This window comes from Coffea arabica, chromosome 5c (genome assembly GCF_036785885.1).
Source record: "Coffea arabica cultivar ET-39 chromosome 5c, Coffea Arabica ET-39 HiFi, whole genome shotgun sequence".
Lineage (NCBI taxonomy): Eukaryota > Viridiplantae > Streptophyta > Magnoliopsida > Gentianales > Rubiaceae > Coffea > Coffea arabica.
This window is the reverse complement of record NC_092319.1, coordinates 25,743,724-25,770,297: the sequence shown is the minus strand read 5'-3', so window position 1 is coordinate 25,770,297 and position 26,574 is coordinate 25,743,724. Positions and strand designations below refer to the sequence as shown.

Here is a 26,574-nt window from a genome sequence, read left to right as displayed (position 1 = left end):
AAATAAATAATAAAACACCAAAAATTTGGTGTCTACAGTTTGCCCCTCTTTGTTTGAGTTTGGCAAAAACTTGAGACAAAGAAGTAGACACCAAATACTTACCTGTGTTATTTGGCGGTGAAAACGTCTCAAACAAATGGACGCTTTAGAAACGGGGACTGACCCCTTTATCACACTGTGAAATGGGATTGACCCAGACAAGAAAATTAAACAGAAAATTTAATCGGGACTGACCCGAGACAGGAATTTTAAAACGGGACTGGTCCGAACAGGAATTTAAAACGGGACTGACCCGAACAGGAATTTAAACGGGACTGACCCGAACAGAAATTAAACGGGACTGACCCAAACAGGAATTTAATCGGGACTGACCCGAACAGAAATTTAAACGGGACTGACCCGAACAGAAATTTAAATGAATGGGATAGACCCACGGGATAGATCCGGACAGAAATTTAAATGGGATAGACCCATGGGATAGACCCGGACAGAAATTTAAATGAATGGGATAGACCCGGACAGAAATTTAAATGGGATAGACCCAGACAGAAATTTAAATGGGATAGACCCACGGGATAGACCCGGACAGAAATGTAAATGAAGTGCTCACTGGTGGGACTGACCCATGTTCCAGTGGTTGTGAAAATGAAATGCACATTGGCGGGACTAACCTCACGCTCCAGTGGCTGTGAAAATGAAATGCACACTGGCGGGACTAACCTCACGCTCCAGTGGCTGTGATAACGAAATGCTCACTGGCGGGACTAACCCTACGCTCCAGTAGCGATGAAAATGGAATGCTTACTGGCGGGACAAACCCAGCTCCAATAGCAATGAGAATGAAATGCTTACTGGCGGGACAAACTCGGCTCCAGTAGCAATGAAAATAAAATGCTTGACAATCGGACAGTGGGATCAAACCCGAGCCTGCCGTGATGAACTTGATTTGATTTTTGACTTTGATTTTTTGATTTTTTCTTTCTTTTTCTGATTTTTGATTTTTGAAAAACTTCCCAAAAATAATGGATTACACTCGAACTTGCCTCAATTGCACAGAATCCAAGCCCAATCGGGATGTTGGCGGCATAAAGTCCAGGCCCAACGGGATCTTTGAGATGTTGGCGACATGAGATCCAGGCCCAACTTGATATTTGGAATGTTGGCGGCACAACGTCCAGGCCCAACGTGCTTTTTGTAAAATTGGCGGCACAAAATCCAGGCCCAACTTGATCTTTGGAATGTTGGCGGCACAAAATCCAGGCCCAACGAGATTTTTGAGATGTTGGCGGCACGAAGTCCAGGCCCAACGAGATTTTTGAGATGTTGGCGGCACCAAGTCCAGGCCCAACGTGGTCTTTGTGATGTTGGCGGCACCAAGTCCAGGCCCAACGTGATGTGATGTTTGTGAATGGTCAGTGGGATAAGACCCAGTCCTGCCATCCAATTGGTCAAGAAATTGAATTTGATTTTCCAAGAAACAAGAATTTGAACTTGATTTTTGACTTTTGAATTTTTCTGATTTTTCGAGAGAATCTTTTTCAAAAATAATTTGCCCCCAGTGTAGGGCCCTTTTCCCTTCTTTCTTCTCTTTCCTCGACATCGGCCTTCTACATCACCAGATGCTCTTTCGTTGATTTCAACTATGAATACCTGCACAGGGGGACTTAACAAAGCATGACATGCACTTAAATTCCATGAAAAGAGCAGCAGGATTGATTCGAAAAATGTTATTATTTGATTTTGGACAAAATCTCAAATGTATTACAAAAAATTTGCCCCAGTATGGGCTTATTTCATGAAATCTCACAAATAAAATTTTTGCCCCAGTGTGGACCCCTTGATTGCAAAAATTTGTTCAGATGATTTCCCATTTATTTGAACAAAGAAAAACCGCACTTTCTAAAATTTAGAAAAGAATGCACATATACAACAATGTCAAGAAACTTTAAACATCAAGTTTGAACTCATGCAGAAATTTCATGATGAATTCCTCGAAGTAACACCAAATTCAAGAAGACTTCTTCCTCACTTTTAGCATTGGTGCTTAGGGTAACGGGTCACCACTTCTGGTTGGCTTATCTTTCAGGACCAATCAAGTGACTTTATTTTTGAAATGGCTAAGGAAATGGGAGGTCAGAATTTGTCTTATTTTTTTTATGCCCAATATTGTATGTAATCCCTTCAATACCACATCTTAGTGAAAGCAAATAGTTTGTCACCCTTATTTCTTAAGAAAACGTAGTCCATATATGAGCTTTATAGGCTTGCAACAATATGGATAACGATAGCTAAACCTGTGAAAACTGGTTATACCCCCATGATCACAAATGATTGATGGATTTCTTACGAGCATAATCCTCACTTTGGATTGTCATGAAGGAATAAGTCAACTATGAACTTTATTAGCTTGTAATGTGGCTTGAAACGATAGTTGAAGGATAAGACTTTCAAGGACATTGCACCACAAATCGCATTTTTCCAAAATTGCCCCTATTTTGAACTCGAAGATTCTGAACTTTGTTTGATCACTCAATAGGGACTTCACCATCGAATCTTTTGTATTTTATTTTTCCTTTTTGCATTTCCGTTTTCTTTTCTTTGATCTGGTGGGCTTTCCATGGTGAGTAGCGTCAGCCCCCATACTCAAGCAATTCAGAAATACAGCTAAAATTTTCCAGCATCAGAAATTTTCTTGACAGGGCCATTGCAAAAAACAGAAGTCAGGACTTTCGGCTTTTGTAATGGGGTCAGGTATGGTGTTTAGAAAAGTTAAGGCCTGAAAGCGGATCTCAAAAGCGGTTTAAGTAATCTGAGATCGCATTGTTGTGCCAACCCTATTTTAGGGTTAAATTAGAATTTGCCCCAGTTTATGCTCAATTGAGGCTTTTTCTCTTTCATTTTCTTTTTTTTTTGATTTTTCGGCTTTCTGCCATTTTTGAACTTTCACAAAATCTGCCCCAGTTTATTTTTGAACTGAGGTTCTCTTTTCTTCTTTTGTTTTTTATTTTGTTGCCTTTCACTTTTTCACTTCTTGAAATTTTTCTTTTTCAACTCAAACTTGCCCCAGTGTGGGGTTTACGATTCTCAGGGGTTGCCAAATGAAGTATTTTATTCTGAAGGCTCAAAAGGGATAACTAGGGATAGAATGCTTGATTGGAAAAGAAGAGGGCCTGACTTTTATTCTGTTCCTTATAATAACTCTGAAAGGAAACTTTCATTAATGCGAAATTTCTTGCATGTATCTGAATTAATTGACTGAGGAAGACTCTTGTTCATCATCCATATCTGTGGAACATAGGCGATTCGTGCGGAAAAAACCCTTCCTTTTCTTTTCTTTTCTTGTTTTTCTCTTTGAGTAAAAATCAAATCTCCCCAATCTCCTTCCCCCAATATGGGGTGCGATCGTGAGTGCTTTGAAAAGAACCACCAATTTTAGCTCAAATGAGGATGCAAGGGATGATCAGTGTTTAGGTTTTAGAAACGACGGCCAAAGTATCATTCTTACACCTCATGACAATCAAAGTAACGAAATGGTCATTGAAAATCCATTTCCCTTTTTGATATTTGAAAATTTTCCAATGAAGGGTAATGATCATTAGGGTTCTTATTTGAAACGAAATTATTCTTTCAAAGGCTCAAATGGGAGAGCAAATGATAAAATGTGTATAGGTAGAGAAATGAATGCTCAAAATATCATTCCAAATTTTCAAAACAAACAAGAATAATGCACATTTTTGCTTTCACTTAGATGTGAGTTGAATATAATTAGACACAGTGGACATTTCTCAAGCAAAGATTGCCCCAATTTGCAATTCATCAATCAATGTGACTGATTTTATTCTGGGCTAATAGAAGTGGGCAAAAATATGAATTGTACAGTGAAGGAGAAAAGGTATCTCATTAGGCCTTTTTGAGTCACCGTTCACCCTTTTTCTTTTCTGAGCACTCTTATTGTATAGCTCGGATCACCAATCTAGTGTACGTAAGGATTTTAGAAAGCATACACTTGTGAATTTCCAGGCTGGAGGTTGAGGAAATCTCAATTTGGTCTTATTTCTCAAAATTCATCATAAAATCTCCAATGAGTAAGAATAAAGAATGAAAATGTACATATATTTACACAAAACAATAATTGTCCAAAACTTTATTGCTGAAAAAGTTTGAAACAAAAATTTCTCGTTCAATTACGATACAAATGAGGAGAGAGAAACTTCTAAAGAGCTCCACATATACACTTTCGTCTCCTTTTCTTTTGAAACAAAAATGTATTAACAAATCAAATAAACAAAATTCTCCTTTGAAAAATAATTACAAAATCTCTCAGAGGCTTTAACGTAGAGCTTCCAGATAGATCATTTATGTTTTCATTGTAGGATCTGCTCAAGAATCAAATAACACTTGCAGTTTTGACACTTTATTAGATCGAAAGTGCCATCAGATATAGAAAAATATTTTCCCTTTATTGGAATATTTTTATGAATGCAGGGAAGGGGGAAAACAAAAGAAAAATACCCTGAATTAGCAAGCAAGATTATAAAATCGGTATGCATGTCCTATGGGGGAACCCTTTTATGCCAAGGGTAGGCCTAGCATGAAAATGCAATCCTCTAGGGTAGGCACTATACCATACCTGATGGATCTGATCAACTCATTGAGTGAAAAATAATTCTTTGAAAAATTTGGTCAATTGGAGTGACGAGAGACATTTGTAAAAATGAGGTCAACGTCCGAATGGATTGATCACTTTTGATCGATACGAGAATTTGCAAAAACGCACGGGTTTGACCTTGACGAACTTCCTATCAAAGAGATTGGAATTCGTTGACCAAATTTTTTCAGTGAAGCAAGGGTCAAAGCCCCGACTGATCAAATGGCCGGATGCAATGGATGGTTTTCTCAAAAATCGACTAAGTTTCCCAATTTGAAATTGACATTGAAACCCTGATTGGTCAAATGGGTTGAATGAAATTGGCCATTTATTTAAAATCGACCAGATTACCCTAAAAAGGGAAACTAGTCAAATGAATTGAGTGAAATTTAAAACCCTACTCAAAATTGACCGGATCATCCTAAAAAAGGAACTTGATCGAACGAAATTGAGAATTTTATTTAAAATGGACCGGATCATCCTAAAAAATGAAATTGGTCAAATGAATTGAATGAAATCGAAAATTTATTCAAAATTGACCAGATCGCCCTAAAAGGGTAAACTGGTCAAATGAATCGAACGAAATTGATGATTTATCGAAAATCGACAAAATTGCCCTAACTAATCAAATGAATTGAATGAAATTGGTGATTTATTCAAAAATCGACTAAATTGCCCAAAAAAATGAACAAATTGATAAAATGGACTGGATGAAATTGATGACTGAAATGGTTCAATGGTTTGAATGGAATTGGGAGCTTATTAAAAAATCAAGCTATCCACTGGTAGTTTCAAAAATTTATTACAATGCATTTAGCCTATGAGCCTTCTAAAAATCAAATTTTGGCCCCAATTTATTTATCGCCTCAATAGGAGGAATCATTTGTGAATTTTCTTCAAATTAATGTCCTTTTACGCAAGGGAATTTACCAATTTTGATAAAATGACCAAAAAGTGATTATTAGATGCTCATATTCCAAAAATCGCTCTTATGAAGACGATCGGATCCTACCTTACCTTGTGCACTACCCCTTTGGATGGTACAAAATATAAACGTGCAAGTCTCTTTGGATTAAGTATCCGAGACACAAGGTGGTTTATTCCTGACACGGGATCCCCTAAATGGCATTCCCTTTCTAGGGTTATGTATGATGCCATTTATTAAAGCAGTAAAATATGCAATTTGAAATGAAACATGACCTAAGGGACTCTTTATTTGCCAGGGTAAGCCTGAAATGGCATGGCATTATTAATTTATGAATGAAATATACCGAAATTTCTAAACGTGCAATAACCTATCTATAAGGGTAGGTCCTAAAAGAGGATCGTGCCAGACCTCTTATTTCCTAACGTTTGTGAATGCAAAAGACAAGAGACAAGGAAAGTTAGTTGAACACATAATCACATAACACGTTGGACAATTTAGATAAAAGCAACAAAGATATACAAGGAAAGGGGGTGGGATCCCTCCCCTCGTGAATGGTGTCCCTAATAGAGTAAGGTCGACTCTACCCTAGGCAATTCTAATATGGATGCATGAGGCTGGGGTTTGCTAATGCATCTAAACTTGATAGGTCATAGGTCCCCGAGCCTTCAGACTTGGAAACCAAGGGTCATCAATCCCAAGGTTCTTTGTCGGTGGCTCGAGCGATTCCCCAAACACCGCTACGCACACATCGTGTCACGGCTACGTGTTTGAGTGAATCTGTCAAAAATCCTCAACATTCGACTAAAAGCTAAAGGCTATCAACCCAAAGCTTAAAGCGGAAGATTGAGTGACCCATCGGATCATGCTACACACACATCGTGTCGTGATCACACGTCCAAGTGGGTCGCCTAATCCTAATAGGGTGGAGTGGCGTGACAAGTCACTAAAAGAAAAATAAAGGAGGGATAAATAATAAAGCGAATGCACGTATGCTAGTGCTCATTTGGAGGGGAGGAATCGAGAACCAACACGAGACTCTAAGGTGATGTCCCCCACCCAAATGCAATGCAAGCGCGAGATAAACAAGTAAACATACATCCAATCAACCAATCATACATTTGTGAGCGAGGGAGGCAAAGGGTCCTAAAAAGGAAAATACAACCCTAATATCCAAAATGCAATGCATAAAAGGGGTAGAAAAAGGAAAAGAATGGCTAAATCAAATGCTCGGACCCACTTAGGAAATCCCCAGTGGAGTCGCCAACTGTCGCGCCCCACTTTTTGATGTTGGTGTGGAAGTAGTGTGTGAAATATGTATGTGAACGTGTGCGAAAGTGAAAATAAAGGCCGTGGGATTGTGAAATGCGACGGTTTGGCCAAATAAAGTTCAAAAAGGGTTTTTGGATGAAAAATGGAGTCGCCACTTGGTATGGAGTTAGGGTGTACCAAGTCACCCAAAAATGATTTTTTTGTTTTCGAATGAAAAAAGTAAATAAACCCTTTTAAAGAACTTTTGGGTCTACATAACCAAAAGAGGGATCGGGGGTCACATTTGATAAGGGAGAAGGCAAAGGCAAGGCCTAAGGCACTCCCTCACCCTAGCTAAGGCTAGTTGCGTGACTTAACCCAATTTTTCCTAATTTTTCTACCCAAGGTATGTATCGCGTGTTGGATATGACTATATGAATGCAAAAACCTAAACCTAGGGGGACATGGGGGAAATTTCTCTTCAAAGGTTGAGTGGTGCCAATCACATTAATTGTGAAGCCCAATAATGATCCATTGGAGAGGTCACACATAATCCTAAATGACGTAAAAATGAGTGGAATGCATGCCATGTGAAAATGTGAATTTGTGTGAAGTGAGAAAAGTGATAAAAATAATAGGATGTAAGTGGAGATGTGCAAATGTATTTGCAAGGTAAGGTGAGTAAAGAATGATGATGTGAAAATAACATAAAGTGCATGTGTGCGAGTGATATGGTATAAAGTGTGAGTAGTTAAGTGAAAACGTCCAAAAGTAGTGTGAAGTGAGAATGTGAAAAAAGGGATAGAATATAAAGTAGAAGTGTATAGGATAGCGAATAAATGAAATGCATGAACCCTAGAGGAATGCAGGCAAAACGGGTACGGGGACTCCTAACTTTGTGACTTTAATTTTCCTTTTGATTAGAAAAGAGAACTAGCGTGCTAAGGCTATTTTGGAGCCACACTCGCTCGTTTCCCTTATCGAAAGGGGACTCTCAAGCAAATGTACCCTATAACTAGCATGAGGATGCAAAAAGCCTAAAATGAAGGGGGAAAGGGTAGGAGGGGCATGCCAAATGATAAAAAACTAAGAAAAATGCATGAAATGAAGTGAAACATGCAAGTATGGACTCACGAGAGAAATCCCTAAGGGTCTAGCGTTGGACTAGCCCATTCTATGAATTCCTACTAGCGTTGGACTAGTGGAAACGTACATTCATCCATCACATTCATTCATGGCTATGAAAAGCGAGTTGACATGTCAAACACTCATAAACACATAGCACATAACACTTAGCATGCTCGACTAGATGCAAGAATCTAATAAAGCAAATTAACACATAGCCACAAAAAGCAAGCAACCAAACTAATGGACCTATTACATTTGCTAGCTAGGCACACGTCTTCAATAGGTCTTCATCAAGTGCTTTTCAAGCCCTATCTATTACAAGCCAAGAGGTGTACACATACCCCATAAAGAATAACTTAAATAAAAAGCAAAAGTAAAAATGAAATAAATGAAAGGAATTAAGGAAAGGCAAAGGAAGCAAGTAGGCATGCAATTTTCACGTAGCACGTTGGATCACATAGGAGAGAAACAAAAAAGATAAAAGAAATTATACCTCCCTTGAGTTGATGCCTTAAATGGAGTGAAATCACTTATTTACCCTCCAAAATAAAAAGAAATGGTCAAGGTACCAATTTATTTGGGAAAATTAAAGAAAATGTGCAAAACAAAGCTCACTTGATCGTAAAGCCTCTAAAGTCATGGCTTACGTGCAATTTAAACAAAGCATGGTAATTATTTGAAGCAAACAAGCAATGAAAATTGCAAAATTAAGGCTGCCAAGGACCAAATTGAGGACATTATTCAATTGGTTGGGTCATAGTCGCATAAAGGGAAACTTGAGGGGTTAAAGTGCAAATTCTGGAAATGTTTTGCATGCAAGCTTCATGCAAACTACGAAGCTTATGCTTCTGCAACAAATTTCCTTATACTATGAAGCTTCAGCAAACGAACTTCGCGTGACAGGTTCTACAAGTCTCCCAAAGTGAAACTCAACCTCAAGCTTTGATCAAACTTATTGTTTCAGACAATTTATCATACGTGCAAGAGAACGGCAGAACCAGCAATGATGAAGATTTTCATGCAAACCAGAATTCAAACCAAGCTTTTCTAAAAAGGATTCGGCAACTAGGGAGGTTTTCTACAATGAATTCTGCTGTAAAAATGCAGCTCTGACCCACGCAAAATGAAGGATTGCACAATAACTCAATACCTAGTTACCAAACCCACACACATCTCTCAAACATCAATTTTAGCAAGGAGGAAACAAAGAAAAGCAGCAAAGAAAGCATCAACATTCACCTGATATGCTGAACTAAAACATCCGAGAAAACTCCTCAACTTTTGGACCATGAAGCAATTAAAGTATAGGACATTTACACAAGGTGTTTAAAGACAACATCTGACGATCATGAAGGCTCATATGCGAGTATCAACCAATATGAAAGCAATCATAAGCTGCAAACAAGTCACAACTCGAACAAGCAAAATAAACCAATCTGTCCAAGCTGCTGCAACAGCCAAGAGACCTCAGCTTGTTGCAGCAGAATTTTAATCACAACTCTTAAACACAAAAGTATTCTAAAACAGGTGAAAAGGCTCATCAAACGTTCTTCCTAGTTTTCAACATGAAATTCTTAAAACTGAAACACAAAATTCAAAAAGAAAGAACGTGCCGAACTAGAAACAAAATTTCTGCAATTTCTCTGCTATGGACTTCATACCCAACCCAGGTAACAAAAATCCAAACAAAACATCAAGTTTTAGACTAAAACATGAAGATTATGGGGCCCCAAGCATCAAGATTCAATCTTGGTATTCAAATTCGTGCCATAAAACTTGAACTGCCATCGCACAAGATAAACAAGAAAAATGCAGCAAGAGAAAAGAGTAACGCAGGTAAGATTCGGATGAGTTTGGCCAAGATTTAAACTTGAATGGCAAGAGTAAAGTGAAACTACATCACCTTAAAAGCTTTGAGAAGTTGAGATGATGCTGTAAGCTTAAGGGGATAGGAGTTCAAACACTGCAGCTACAAGCAGATACTTTCGGCACCGACGACGCAAGAGCTGTGACTCCAGCAGGTTTAAGCTTCAATTCAAGGGCATTCCAACAGTTTTTCCCAAGAACTTTGTACACAAAGATTCTTCCCCAAACACCGGAGATTGTCCAGATTAATTAAGGTATCCCAGAAGAGATCTCTCCGATGGAGAAAAGCGCACTGCAAGGTGACGGAAATCCAGCCTTGTTCCAAAGGTTTGTGCAGAAAATTTTGTTTTCCTTCGTCTCTTTCCCCAGATTTTCTTTACTCTTCTCGCTTATTCCTCACTTGGTTCTTCTTTCTTTCCTCAAACCCTCAGCCCGTAGTTACCTCTCTATCTCTGATCTTTCTTTGCTTTGTTTTCTCCAGATTTTCAGCCGCAAACCCTCACTCTCTCTTCGTAGCTCTCTGCCCAGTTTTCGTTTTTTCTTTTTTCTCCCCCCTTGCGGCTGCCTTTTCTTTTCTATTTATATAGGGCATCATAACCCTAAACCCTTCAGTCCTTTCTCCTATATTTGCAGCCAAGGGCTGCCTTGAGCCCTTCCTTGCAAGCTGCGACAAAACGCAGCTTGCATGCCGCAAGCACTTTTTTTTTTTTGAGATTAATTAAAACAAAATTGATAAATAATTCAAACTAGCTTAAACTTAAATAAAATGTACAAAATTAATAACCAAAAGATAAAAAATAAAAAACAAAGATTTTCCTCTTTTCTTTTCTTCTTTTTCCTTTTTTTCATTTTTCAAATTTTCATTCATTTTTTCATTTTCATTTTTAAATGATGAAATTAAATCTAAAACAACTAAAACATATTTTTTTTGAACGCTTTTCTTTTTCCTTTGAGAAATTCTACGCTAAAATGGCTAAAATAACTAAAACTAAAAGTAAATAAAACTAATTGTGACAAATAAAAATAGAACAAATAAAAAATGAATAGTAAATAAATAAATAATAAAACACCAAAAATTTGGTGTCTACACACGTTCCAGGCAAGTCCGATCACCTGGTCGGTGTCAATTCGGGCAAATTACAACCCTCGCAAGAGGCTGTTTCTCGACAAGATGTGGGCACTACTCCTCATCAGGACTCCTTGGCCCTTGAAGGCAGTGGACCCATTAGGATTAATAACAGGGTCAGGGCTCTCGTAACAAGCCAATTATCTAATTTGGGCATCATTAGTCCGAAAAATCTAGAATTAGCGTGTAGGTCCCTGCCACGTGTCTGGATCAACTGCACTGAAGCAAATTTCGAATTTGTACGCATCTTGTTTAAGGATGAAATCAATTGAAGCATTTTTATTTCCCTGCTGTGTATCTATTACACGTGTCACTGCTGCATTAAATCCCAATGTGTTACATACGTACGAATACTCGTATGCTATCCAGTATTCTACGTTACATTTATACATATATCGCTGTGCGTGTGGGTCCCACTCTATCGTCCCACGGAAGGGGTTTCACCAAGTGAGGGGTTCGACTCCTGCTCAGTTCGCTTCTTCCACCGAAGAAAGTCAGCTGCTCCCGGTGGAGCTGGCATCATCCGCGGCATCCTCTGAATCCGACAGGGTTCCCTTGAGCTCCTCGACTGCCCAGAACAGCAGGTCCAATTCGCGGATGAATCGATGGCTCCCCATGCGAAGTGCGAAGTACATGCTGAGGAGCACCACGTGCTCCATGCCGCAGTCGCTCACGACCCTGAAGAATCCTGCCATGTTCCTGATGTTTGCCATTTTCTTCCTGGCCTTCAAAACGCACCATATCGACCAGCTCACTGGAATAGGCGTGTCGAGCAAGGAATGCTCCATATTTATCGTCCTCTACCTCTGCCACGTGTCGCGAGTGGGGCCTACTAAGCCGGGGACACGTGTCGTCCATCCCGCCTTCAGCGGGAGTATTCAAAAATTGAAATTCGACATTGGTGGGAAAATCTGAAATTCAATTTCAAATTTTAATTTTAAATTCAAATTGCAACAGTGCCGAAGGCCACTGTGCTGCTCCACCCGATGGCACTGTGCATCAATGCGGAGCCCAGCTCTCCCGAGTGGGCAGTGGCTGAAGGCCACCGGGCAAAAGAGTACAGCGGCCCACGTTTCGATACTTGGGGTTTGCCAGGCAGACTGTTCCACTATATTACCGAAATGCCATTGGGTTGAGTAGATCTCAACCGTCTAATTTTTACTTGGGGAGTGACGTGGCCCCCTATCCACCGTCCACGTGTCCGGTCCGAGCATCTTTGTAATATTATAAGACGCTCGGACTAACGACAGCAAGCCACGTATACACACCATCCTATGTGGCACTCAGCCCAGTCTGTCCAATACAACAGAAACTTTGTATTGGGTTCGGTGATGTCATTCTATTGGGTTGGGTGACGTCATCTGGGTAGAGTTGGTGACTGTTTACCATTGTCTTCCCTTCGACTGAATCCATTGTTTCTCACCAGAAAACACAGAAGCCATTACCTCCCAATTGTCTCATCTTGATCAAAACCAAGATTTAAGCGCAATATTCAATGGAAATACCAAGATCTTCCAGATTCCAACCTTATTTCTGCATATGATGCCAGAATTGCACTTCGAAGGTAGTTCACCTTCTTCATTCTCTCTGTCATGGAGCATCGATTAGAGTCGAATTGATGTTGTATGTGAGGCAATTCTATCACTTCTAGATCATTCGAACCTTGAGGTTCGAGAAGGTTCTCAACTGACAAGGCAAGCTATCTGAGTGCCGCTGCGCTTGCCGGGGAAGATAAATTAATAAAATTAATGTAATCGCAGTCTGGGCCATCCGTATTGGTGGCCCAACGTATTTCACATTTCTTGATTAGATGGGTCGTTTAAAATGTCTTTGGACGTCCCATCAGGCCAATTAATAATGGCCCAATAGATTGAACAGCCGTTGGATTCAACAGCTCAGTTAGTGCCCAACTAGGCCACTTAATTTCGAGTGGGCCTCGCACCAGGCCTAATAAATAATATCCGAATATATGGATCACACGTTCTCAATTTCTTAATCCAGTGGGCCGTTTAAAAGGCAGTCCTATGATATACCCGAGCGGGGGAACGAGAGAGCAGTTTTTCAGATTTTTGGAATTGAGGAACAATAGCTTAGACCAACACCCCGATGCTAGATCTTATCCACTAAGGTTTTTATATGACCGGTTTGGGGAAAAGGAGTCTTTTGAGCGCCATCAGATCGATTTCTTTATAACAAGGGGGCAATGGGAAGAGAAGCGTGTGCAAGCTTTTGGTTTGGTTTTGATCAACTTATTGCTATTCCCTCAAAGACATGGAAAGGCGACATTTGCAACAATCAACATGATTCAAAGTCTTTTTTTAGGAATTCATGGAACGACACCAACTTTGATACCCATTGTCATAGCGGATATCTTCTCAGCCCTTACCAATTGCCAAAAGAAAGGAGGTTTCTTCTATGCTTCAAATTTAATACTTCAAATGTGGATCATGGAACATTTGGCGAAGAGATCACTTAACCCTTTGGGTTCTTGTCTCTTAGATGAGAATTGGATTGATTCACATCGAGAGAGAGTCAGCCGCTACTACCGCGTGATGTCGTCAAGCCAGTTTATTGAGGAGTTCAACAATTTGACACCAGAAAAAGTGCAGTGGGTTCTAGATTGGACCAGGGTTAGAGACCCAGCTTTTAGGACCACTCAACATGACTTCATCCCTCTAGCTGGAGTTAATGGTCTAGTCGCCTATATTCCACAAAGGGTTATGAGACAGTTTGGATACCCGCAAAGCATTCCTATGGTACAAGGGGTTGAAGATCTCAGATTGGGTACGGTGACCGAGAGTTGAAGCATGGTATTAGAGGCTTGGGAAAATTTGCAAGGTCTTGAGAATTTGCAATTGGAATTGGTAAACAAGATGGCACCTGCAGTTATGCCTGGGTACAACGAATGGATCAAACAAAGGGTGGAACATGATAGGGCAAGGCAACAATCAGCATCAGCCAGTCCCGAAGAACAAATGGAGAAGCTAAGGAAAGCCCAGCTTATAATGGCCAACAGAGTTTTAGAAGATACCCAAGTGCAGTTGAGGAGGGAGAAGAAGAAGAATGAGAAACTAGAGGACGCCATAGACGCCCTTGATAGGATTAGGGAAGGAGCTCGTAAGCTCAGTTTAGGGAGCTCTAGAGAGTCACAAAGCACAAGTCTCTTGAGACATAGGGATTTTATAAACATGGTTACTAAGACCATTGACGAGGTTGTAAAGAAAGATTGAACTCTTCCACATTTTATGAGAAGCTTTCCATTTCAAAGTTCTAAATTCACTTACAGGTTTGGAAATGGGATTTTACCCCGAAGGCTTGCATCATGCTAGGCCTACCCTTGGCACAAAAAGGGTCCCCCCATAGGACATGCATATGAATTGTTTGAACAATTACTAACTTATGTCTTTTTCTTTTTCTCTTTTGAATAAGTTGCAGAAATCTAGTAACGATTGGTTTATCTAATGATGTCTTTTGCATCCTCAGGTAAAGTTTCAAAATAGCTTCTCGGAAAAGCCCCATTATTACGCGATCCCGAAGTAAAGCGCAAAGGAATCATGTAGACATGAGTACTCAGCCAGAATCGTCTGATAAGACCGCTGCAACTACCCAGCCGGAAGCCACAAGTCCCGGGGTTCAGTTGACTGAATTACTCACTAAATTTGGGAAATGGCATCTGAAATGGCCGCCCAAAAGAAGCTGATCGACGAGCTCATTAGTAGCGGAGTACAGCCTGAGCCTGTGCCCGCCAAACAATCGGAATCCGAACCATTTGTCATTTGTGACAGCCCCACTTTCCCCTAAGGCGAACCAAAGGGGTTAGCGGACTGCCTGCCCAACTCTGGCCAGGACTACGTATCAGTTCACGTCGATCTAATACGTTCCGGAACATACCCACGTGCGTAAACAAGTCAAAATCACAAAATTAAAAAACGAAAATCGAAGCCGACAATGAACAGTACCGTCCACGTTAGAATCCGGATACTAGGCCGAGAGTAGCCAAATTTTTTTCTTTTGCCGTTTGAAATACGAGTTAATCCGAAATCCAACCAAATGTCGACCAAACATATATACATTGAAATGTAACATTTACAAGCCAAAAGCCAAAGCGGCATATCAAAACGATTCATCATGGATATACATGTTCGGTTTGCCAATCAAAAGAAATTGAACCCAATACACATTAGGGTCTCATTCAAAGAGCTATTCAAAAGACATTTACATGAGCTCAACTTGACAACCAACAAGTATAACCTTTCCAAAAGTGGTCATTTTCCTGTAAGGAAAACAAATGGAACGGAATGAGCTTAAGCCCAGTGAGTTACTACCACATAAGCAACAAAGAGCATATAGCATAACCTTTCATTTCAAGTACACAATTACAGAATAAAACAAGTCGGTAAAAGGATACGGACGGCTTTCAAGAGCCCATTTCCACGCTTACATTCTTGATCCAATCTCATTGACTCTCCGTCAATGTTTAAGAGTACCAACCGTAGAACCCACTTCACTCCCATCCCTTCCACCAAACATACCCCAACCGGGCCCGCACTCCAATCAGTAGCTTTTGGTAATATTCGAGTATACCGGAATCAAGAGTCTCATTACTACAAGATTCCCCAGTACAGTCCCCGTGGCATGTCAATTTTCACGACCAAGCCCTCGCCGGCTCGATTCAATTGGCTACCAACGGGGTTGATGTGACGACCCCACCTCCCCCTAAGGCGTACCAAAGGGTTCGGCGGATCGCCTGCCCAACTCTCGCCAGGACTCACTCACTATGGAACTCGAATCATGTATATACATCCATAGACAATAGATGCTCAAGTAAAAGATAAGAAACTTCTACACACCAGAAGTCTTCAAAGTTTTTACCATTCAAGTACAACCATCGAATATACAAGGGTTCTCATTCCTCATACAACCAGCCCGTGCCAAGCACTAGGGCGAGAACCATTACAAGGCCAAAGAACTAGATCAACTAGACTATACCGAACGCTCGTCCTTGCTCGCCTTCCCCTGCTAAGGAAAACAATTGACGTGGTATGAGCTAAAAAGCCCAGTGAGGTTCTATATATATAAACAAGTAATTAAACAAGGAACAGTAGTCATGTAATAACAATTAATCCAGAAAACATGTCCAATATAAAGCAATGATAATGCATTCATTAAAAGGATACGGGCTCCCAAGGAGCTCTTTGTTCGTTCGTTCGTTCCCCTGACATTTCCCCTTATTCCTCCAATTATTTGAAAATTTCCTTTTTGAGAAGTAAAACCCTCGTGCCTGCGTTCGTTCATTCATCCCTTTCCGGACGTTGGCCGGACTCCACCCATCCGGACGTTGGCCGGACTCCACCTACCCGGACATGGCCGGTCTACAAGGTAATACTCGAGTATACCAAATTCACCCAGGTTCCTAATCGCTCGACCGAGTCCGCTTCTGGCTCGAGACGACCGGTAACAAGGGCAAGGGCCCAGTTCAGCCAAAAGGCTTACATTCATGCGCAACTAGTATTTCAACATTTAATCACCGAAAATTTCATATTTATTTAGGTCGAGTGCGATAAAGTACACACTCACCTAGCAAAAGTTCATTTTAAAAATCATAGAAAACAAGTAACATGTAATCAAATAGTCACAAATAACCACATAGATCCAACAATCCACATAGTCATAGGAACAAAACGTATATAGAACACTCACCTATTTACGCACAACAACGTGCAAAATATCCTTCCGGATATTATCTTTAGTCACCAAGAAAACCTAAGATTAAATGAAAAGAATATTACCACTCATTTGTCACAACCAATTAGGTGCAATCAAAGAGACTCGTCACATGATGAGTAGAACGTATAAAAAGACTTTAAAGTGGAACGTGGACATTTGGACTCGTGGATAAAAATAACTAGGGTTTCATAGACCACACATAAAACCAACTCAAAAGGGTTATAAAATTTTCTAATGGAAACACTTGAACTAAAGACAAATCAAAATCCAACTAGATAGACTAGGAAATACCATTCTCGGAATCGTTTATGTGGTTGAAACTTATCTTATATTCAAGTAGATATTATAGACTAATTGTCTTAATGAAATTCATGAAAAAGAGATGACAAAATACTCAAGAAAATCCTAAACTACTCCTCTTTATTTGGTAAGAGTAAGTAAACATTTGGAGTTTTCAATTGAAGAAGGATCATGTTTTTAAGATGGAAAAACGGTCATAGTATTTTACAAGTTCAAATAAACCTTAGCTTTCGGGCGAAAATTTGGGCAGCATGCCTTTTGTGTTTACCTAATTTTCCAGCCATTTTGGCTTCATTATTTTTCCTCAACCACAACCCAACATCACACATAAGCAATTCAAGTCAAGAGCCGTTCCATAGGCTCACAATATCATAAGAATAAGAAATACAGAAATAACAAGTGCAGAAATTCAATTTAGCAAAAGACAGATTTGACGTATGAAAGCGGAAATAACTTATCCGAGGCTATGCTTATCGGATTAAGACGCAACTCATGCCGTTTCGAAGCTAAGACACAGGGCTACAATGTTCATGAAGGTCATTTAGTCCAGTTTCTAATGTAACTTGGTCAAATTCTCAAATTACTAAACCAGAAATCAATTCGTCGGCTGTTTAAATGCATTACACTGTAATGGACATATCTCAGAGTACACAAGTCCGAATCAGGTTTTCTTAGAGGCATTTGAAAGATAATTCAGAATACTACAACTTTCATGTTTTGACAAAAAGCTAAATCAGAATGAATACTAGTCAAAAAAACGTGATAAACTGGACTTAACTGATGAAACGGACTGCTGGGAAATTTTTAAAATAGTGAGGGTATTTTGGACTTTTCACATCCTACGTTGCTCCGATTGAGCTGAAATTTTATAGGAACCTATAAAACACCATTCTCTACAACTTTCCTTCTTTGACCTAAGGCCAATTCGGCCTCTAAGATAAGGCTACAAAACCGGACAGAAGTGAAACATGAAATTCCAGAAATCTGGAAATTTTGGTTTTCAATTGAACTTTCTTCAATTCCTTGTTCCAATCACTACCAAAACACCTTATAAAACCTTAATTGCAACATATAAGCATAATACAACCATTTAGGTAGAATTTTCACAAGCCCTAGTTCATCAAATAAATTGGGGAAAACCTCTAAGACATGCTAATCATCCATGATTTCACCATAAAATCAAGTTACTAAGCTTAATTCAACAAAATTGAAAGTAAAACTTAGAGAGTTCATCTTCCTTACCTTGATTTGAGTTCACCAAGTGTAGCCCAAGCTTTCTCTTTCCAAACATTTCACCACCAATCACTAACTAATCACTCAAGGGTAAGTTTAATCGGTTTAGTTCTTTAGTTTTCTCACTTTGGTTGCTAGAAATCAAGAAGAAATGAAGAAGTTCCTCCCTTGTTCTTCCTCTCTCTCTCTCTCGGCCCTTAGCAGAAATAATGAAGGAAGATGAAGCTTGGTTTGTCTTATATGGAAGTAAGAGGATTAAGGGTAATTGTGTCCACAATTTTTGGCCAACACTTGGCCTAATCTTGTCCACAAGAATTTTCTCTCTCTTGCCTTGCCTTTGAGCCACACATTCGGTCAAGCTATCATCATGAGGGGGAAGATATTTTGCTCAATTAATAATGAGCTTATACAATAAGAAAGTGATGGTCAAGTGGTGCGTTCAAACGGTAGTGCGCGGGACCCGCCGGTTCGCGCCGTTTTTCTTAAAACTCACGTACTAGGGTTTTTACTTTCCATTCACTAACCTTATCTCATGGCTACTACTCACATATTATTTCTCATTTAAAAGTCACTTTTAATCATCAAATTGATCCTCGGCCAGTACCGAAAATTCATCCGGCGGAAAAATCGAAAAACCCTAATTTTGCTCAAGTCATGAAACCGAAGCGGAAAACCCTATTTTCTAGGTTCATCTGCACTTATAGTTGAACAATTAGATAGTAGAGCTTTAATAAATAATAATTTTCAAATAAAAGGCATTTTTGAGGAAAAATGTAGAAAATTTGCGGGTCCTCACAGTTGAGCTCAGTAATACAGTAAGGCCGTTGGATATTCGTCCAAACGACACCAAATCAGTTTTCCATGAATGGAATTCAATATCTCATATAGCAAGTGCAGTATTTCAGTAAAACGGTAAACAGTCATTAACGGTATCACAAGGGGTGAGGGTGGTCAAGTACACCCTCACCTCAATCAATTCCAATAGCCAAATAAGCCTTCAAGGCATCAAAATCATATATAGCAAAGCCACATTGTAACATTCAAGTGAGTAGTATACTCACCAATCAAGTAGGTGGTGTTTCATGCACCGCCGTCACAAGTACGTCGTGAACTACCGTCACGCCCTAGAACATGCAAACAAATACAATGAGACTCGATAACGAGTCATAAAACAATGCCAATCACAACCCCAATAGGGTTTCATATGCATATACAAGCATCATGAGTAACCAGAAATTCAAGAAATGGCATTAGCTTTGGCCCTGAAAAAAAAACACAGTTTTGTCCTTATTTTGCGGTAATGGCACCAATTTCACTACGATTATCGGATGAGGGTGTAAGACCCACCATTTCGAAGCTAAGAACCAGGGTTACAACAATGTATAAGGTCACTCAGTCCAATTCCTATCACAACCAGGTCAAATATGCAAGACACTAAACCAGAACCACAAAAACAGGTTTACAAACTTCATCCTGCTGTAATCAGTACAACTCAGTCTGTACAGGTCCAAATTCAGAAATTCCAAAGGCATATGGTAGCTAAGACATCAAGATACATTTCATCAGAAGACCTCAACAACCAAATCCAAAGCAATTCCAGTCAAAACAGCCAATTACAGGCGCAGTTCTGCCATCCTGATGAACCCAGAACAGCAATAGTAATTTCGATATTTCTCACTCTACACTACTCCAAATGACCTGAAATTTTACAGGCACCTCAAACACATCAATACCTACAACTTTCATGTTTTAATCAAAGGCCAATTCAGCCTCTAACCATATGATACAAAACCGGACAGAAAAGGGGGTTATGAAACCCTAACTTTTCACATTTCAATCCAAACCCAAAATTGGTTGCAATTATCAATAATTCACACCTACTAGAGTCATTATAGGCCATTGCCAATCATCATACAAGGCCACAACATCATGATCATATTAAACCAGAAAAATCACCAATAAATTGTAAACTTCACCATTTCATCCAAAAACAAGAATTAAATCACAAAATTCAACACTTTAGCTTCCACTAAGCACAACTCAAGCTTCATTAAGTGTAGGGGAAAGTTCATATACCACTCACCTAGTAAACAAGAGAGGGAGAGTTGTAGGACACCTTAGCTTCTCCAAAAAACTTCACCAAATCACTCACTAGCACCAAATGGAGGGATTTTATGGAGTAGAAACAAGTTTAAGCACTTGATTTGGATGATTTGCACTAGATGGTAGCTAAACTTTGAAGAGTTTTTCTTTCTTCTTTGCTAGAGAGGGCCGGCCACCAAGGAGTAAGAAATGGTGATTTTTGTGGTAATTTTAAGATATTTAACCAATTGGTCAAAAGGTCAAAAAAATGAATAGTAAGTCATAAGCTACTTCCAATACAATGGTGACACTTGTCACCTCCATTAATGCAATCCTATCTTTTCTTTTTCCTCTCACATCAATCACTTCACATCATCTACTTATCTCTTAACACCCGATAAATTTCACACATTATCCGGAATTTAACCTAATTGGCCGAATTTTTCCGAACTTTTCGCACTAGTGGGTCCCACGTCCATTATATACTCTTAATTTTTCAAAAACTCTCCAATACTAGAAAAATTATCTAAAAACTATAATTACTCATAAAATTCACCAGGAAAATTTTCCGAAGCCAAAAAATGCAGAAAACAAGCCATTAAAGGGGAAAACCCTGGGAAAATTATTAGGGAATTTACGGGTTCTCACATCATTCCTCCAATTCAAACCACTTTTGAAGGAGTTTTCAACCCGCAGTATACTTATACTCAAAATCCTCCGTTCTATCCTCCCTATGGGCAAGGATTTCAGCCTCAAGGTGGTCCAAGCATGCCTCTGGATCCACAAGCTTTTTATCAGACTACCACAGAGCCTGTTGTGCCAGAACACACTGTTCAAACCAAGCCAGAAGTGGGAGAGTCGTCTGCCCCGGTGGATATGAAGCTACTTAAGAGGTTGGATCATTTCGATGAATTCATCAGGAAAAGCCAAGGTTTAAGCAAATAAGGGGTGTTAGACTACGATGATCTGTGCCTGTTTCCAAATGTACAGCTGCCCGTAGGGTTCAAGACCCCGAAGTTCAATAAGTATGATGGTACAGGCAACCCTAAGACACACTTGCGTTTGTTTGCCAACAAGTTGGGCAAACCCGTGGATGACGAAAACTTGCCATTAAGGTTATTTCCAGAGAGTTTGGAAGGAGACGCCCTCGATTGGTATTCCAACTTAAAGTCAGAGGAGGTGAAGACTTGGCTTGATCTATCCAACGCCTTCATTAGACAATATGAATATAACTGCGAGCTAGCATCGACCAGAACTACTTTGGAAGGCACAAAGAGGCGACCATCTGAAGATCATAAGACATACGCCAAAAGATGGAGAAAGATAGCTGCCAAGGTTGAGCCTCCGATGACCGAAGATGAAATTGTTCGCACTTTTATAAAGGCGCATGATCCTCCACACTTTGAAGAAATCTTCCGTATGACCGGATGTTCATTTGCTGCGATTGTGAATAAACTCGAAGAGTATGATGATTTTGTGAGATCTGAAAAAATTGTCAACGTCTCTGTCTTAAAATCACAAGTAGATGCTTTGCAAGGGCAAGGGAGCAGTGGAAAGAAGTCGCAGTTTAAAAAGAAAGAGGGGGATGCAACTTTTATCTGGAACCAGAACCCTTCACTCAGCCCCCGATACCAACACAATCCAACTTACCAACCACCTTAACCTTATTATTCAAACCTGCACCATGTATATACTACCAATATCAACCACCCTCGACCTCGCCCAAGCTATGCTAACCCACCTTCAGTCCCTTTTCAAATTTCTCAACCAAATCCACCCCAAAATCGACCTCGCCCTCCTTATAACCCAAGATTTCCTCCCCCAAATAGACCTATTTACAGCCATCCTCAACCTCCTGAACCTTACAACCGACCCCCTAGCCGTACATTTACCAATTTAGGCAGACCTCTAGACCAATTGTATGACCAGTTGAAGGCCGCCGGGAAAATTGGTATGGTACCCCCTCCTACCTATCCATATGGCATGCCCGCTTGGTATAACCCACAAGCTGTCTGTGCTTATCATTCAGGGGCACCTGGACATTCAACTTTGGATTGCAAGGCTCTTAAGCATAAAGTTCAAGATATGATTGAAGCTGGTGAGATTGTAATTAGGAAAAGGGAGGCACAAGGGCCGAATATAAATAGGAACCCCTTGCCGGAACATACTAATACCATTGGGGTCATTATAGACGACACAGAGTATGAGGAGCAAGTCCAAAAATTGGCAAGGGAAGCTGAGGTGTTTGGGGTCACAGACCAACCATTTGTAATAGAGGTGCCATTTGAGAAGGATAAAAGGCCTTTTACTTTGGATCTCACTCCAGCTGAGAGCGAGGCTTTGGAGCCAGTGGTCATCGAATTCCCAGAGCAGGCGCCTGTTCTAAGTTTGCAGCAAGTGCCATGGAATTACAATGAATCTGTCATACAAATTGGAGGAAAGCCAGTTGCCAAAGAGGAGGTGTCAGTGGTCACTAGATCAGGGAGAATTGCAAGTCCGTTTGGAGCTACCGTTCTGATTCAAACAAATAGCCCCGAGTTGCCTGCTAAACCAACAATTACTGAGAAGGAAGCCTTGGATTTTCTTAAAAGGCTGCAAAGAAGCGAATATAACGTAGTCGAGAAGCTAAGCAAGTCGCCCGCCCAAATATCCATGTTGGATCTGCTCTTTTCTTCGGATATGCATAGGGATGCGTTGCTCGAAGTGTTGACTAAAGCTCAAATCCCTAAGGACATTTCGGTTGTTAATTTCTCACATGTAGTTAGGAATGTATTATCTACAAAGCAAATCACTTTCTCTGATGATGAATTACCAGCAGAAGGCATTGGACATAACAAAGCTCTGTACATAACTGTGAGGTGCAACTGGAAAATGTTGCCAATGGTGTTGATTGACAATGGATCTGCGCTTAATATCTGTCCTTGGAGTACCTTGGAAAAGCTAGGGTTGCAAGATATCAAGCTAAGGCCTTCAGGGACCATAGTTAGAGGTTTTGATGGAGCACAAAGAGAACCTATAGGAGAAGTGGATTTAGTAGTCGAGATGGGGCCCGCACAGTTTCAAATAGCCTGCCAAGTTATGCACTTTCCTAGTATTTACAATATTTTGCTTGGAAGGCCATGGATTCATAAGTCGGGGGCTGTGCCTTCTTCATTGCATCAATTGTTGAAATTCATAGTAAATGACAAATTGATAACTATCTTTGCCGAGGAGGATTGCTTCGTAATTGCTGATTCTAGGTCCGAAGAAGATGGTAGCCGAAACGCCACAGTGACCCCTCATAGCACAGCTGATATCGTCTCCGTAAGTTGGATAACAAAAGAGGAACGAGCTCTGTCAAAGGCCAGTGTCATGATGGCTAAGGAAATGATCCGCTGAGGATATGAGTTTGACAAATGGCTGGGACGTGATTTACAAGAAATTCTGAAACCAGTGGAAAATGTGGAGAAGAAGGATTCATTCGGTTTGGGTTTTCGACCAACCGCTAAAGACATCAAAGAAATGAAGGAACGCAAGAGAGCAGAGAAAGAAGGCAGGCAAAAGGCCTTTGATATTCCACCACTGCATTATACTTTTCCACGACCAACCGAGGTGATCATGTTAGAGATTAACCCAGTTGACGAAATCGAAACTAGTTTGGCCCAATTGTTCATTGGGGCAACATTTGAAGACAGTTCCCCATATGAGGCCGAGTTTCCCGACATCCCTGAAGGATCAATTTTCAATTGGACAGCCGAGTTTCTGCCCATTCAAAAGAAGTTTCGGTAAAACTAGAGGGGTTTGTCATTCATGCGAATTCATGAAAATACTTCTACATCTGTAAATAGCTAATGAAAGCATCTTTACCTTTGACTAAAATTTGCACATGTAAATATTGTTTCCGCTTGCTTTCCTTTTGTTTTCGCTTTCAATCAAAGGTTTTATGAAAATGCACAAGTGGTTCTTGTCATGTTGTTTTGTTTATTCGTTGGTCATATTGCTTATTCATTTGTTTGTTGCATGTTTGTTTGCTTATTATCCCACATTCGTTAATTCTTTCAGATGGCCAAAAATAAAACTATTTGACCCTTTGGATATCACTATTTTGGAATTCAATAATGGCAATCTCTATATCACTCACGACTTGGAGGTCTGGGAATCTGAGCTCCAAAGCGAGAGTGATAATGAGGAGGTATTCGATTCTTTTGCAAAGGACTTCGAACAATATGAGGAGAAACCAAAACTGAACCTGGAAGAAACAGAAAAGGTTAACGTTGGCACTAAAAATGAAGTTAAGGAGGTGCAAATTAGTATTCATTTGAATGAGAGGCAAAAAAAGGAGATGCTTGAATTCTTGACTATGTTCCAGGATGTATTTGCATGGTCCTATGATGATATGACTGGTATTTTAACTGATGTGGTAGTGCATAAGTTGCCCACAGACTATATTTTTCCACCCGTAAAGCAAAAACCCCGAAAATTCAAACCAGATATGAGCCTCAAAATAAAAGAGCAAATTGAAAAACAGCTCAAAACCAACATTATCATTGTTTCCCATTACCTTATTTGGCTTTCGAATCCAGTCCCTGTTCCAAAAAAGAATGGAGAGGTCCGAGTTTGTGTTGATTATAGAGACCTCAATAAGGCCAGTCCTAAAGATGATTTTCCTTTGCCAAATATTCACATTCTCCTGGACAATACTGCTGGGCATGAGATTGAATCTTTTTGTGATTGCTTCGCTGGATACCACCAGATTTTGATGGCAGAAGAGGATAGGGAGAAGACTGCTTTTATCACCCCTTGGGGCACATTTTGCTACCGAGTGATGCCCTTTGGTTTAAAGAATGCCGGAGCTACGTATCAAAGGACCATGACCACCTTGTTTCATGATATGATCCACCGGGAGATGGAGGTCTACGTGGATGATATCATAATCAAGTCTAAAAGGGTAGAGAACCATTTGGTTGATTTGAAGAAGCTGTTCGAAAGGTTACGAAAGTACAATTTGAAACTAAATCCTACAAAGTGCGCCTTTGGGGCACCAGCTGGTAAATTGTTGGGCTTCATTGCTAGTAAAAGAGGCATAGAGATAGATCCAGCAAAAATCAAAGCAATTCGAGATATGCCAGTGCCGAAAACTCAGAAGGACGTGAAAAGTTTCTTAGGAAAGATCAATTTTATTGGGAGATTCATTGCCCAACTAACTGCCACATGCAAGCCGTTGTTCAAATTGTTGAGAAAGAATGTGCCATTGTATTGGAGTGAAGAATGCCAACAAGCTTTTGATAAGATCAAGGATTATTTGTTACATCCGCCAGTCTTGGTGCCACCCAAGCCGGGTCGACCATTAATCATGTACCTATCTGTGCTTGAAGAAGCAGTTGGTTGTGTCCTCGGGCAGCTTGATGACTCCAGAAGGAAGGAGCAAGCCATTTACTATCTAAGCAAAAAGTTCACGCAGTATGAGGCTAATTATTCATTCATTGAGAAAAACTGCTGTGCATTGGCCTGGGCAGCTCAAAAGCTGAGACACTACCTGTTGAGCCATACCACTTATCTTATTTCCCGATCTGATCCTTTGAAGTATCTCTTGGAGAAGCCGATGCTAACTGGACTTCTGGCTAAATGGCAGATAATTCTCTCAGAGTTCGATATTGTTTTCACTTCACAAAATACTGTCAAGGGGCAAGCTATAGCTGATCATTTGGCAGAGAACCCAAAGGATGATGATTATCAACCACTTCATACTTATTTCCCTGATGAGAGAGTCTTATTTATAGGCGCCACAGACGATATAAGTGAGCAAAGCCCTGAATGGAGGCTTTTCTTCGATGGAGCTTCGAATTCTCTCGGAGCTGGAATTGGAGCTGTTTTGGTTTCACCCGAAGGGAAGCATTACCCTGCCGCTGCCAAATTGCAATTTGCTTGCACAAACAACATGGCTGAATATGAAGCCTGCATTTTTGGTCTCAAAATGGCTTTAGAAATGGAAATCAAAGAGTTGATAGCTTTCAGTGATTCAGATTTGCTCGTGCACCAAACCTTGAAGCAGTGGATAACCAAAGATTCAAAAATTCTGCCATACCATTGTAGTCTACTCACCCTGGCCAAGCAATTTCAAAATTTGGAGTTCAGACATCTCCCGCGAGCCCGAAACGCATTTGCTGATGCTTTGGCCACCTTAGCTTCTATGATCCAGTATCTAGATAAATTGAGGATTGAACCAATCCAAATTCAACTTCAAGACAAGCCTGCCCACTGTTGGGTTGTAGACAAGTCTTCTGACAATATTCCTTGGTATAATGACAT

The 26,574-nt window shown here is 40.2% G+C and overlaps 1 protein-coding gene across 1 annotated transcript; it reads left to right on the top strand.

Moving 5' to 3' along the window:
• Positions 1–22,239: 22,239 nt before the first annotated feature.
• Positions 22,240–23,664, top strand: LOC113689210 (uncharacterized). Its single transcript, XM_027207014.1, has one exon. The coding sequence runs from the start codon at positions 22,240–22,242 to the stop codon at positions 23,662–23,664; it is 1,425 nt and encodes a 474-aa protein (XP_027062815.1).
• The last annotated feature ends 2,910 nt before the right edge of the window (positions 23,665–26,574 follow it).

What these genes read in the sequence shown, in the direction of transcription:
- LOC113689210 (XM_027207014.1), top strand. Translation starts at nt 22,240, where the DNA reads ATGGTACCCCCTCCTACCTATCCATATGGCATGCCCGCTTGGTATAAC.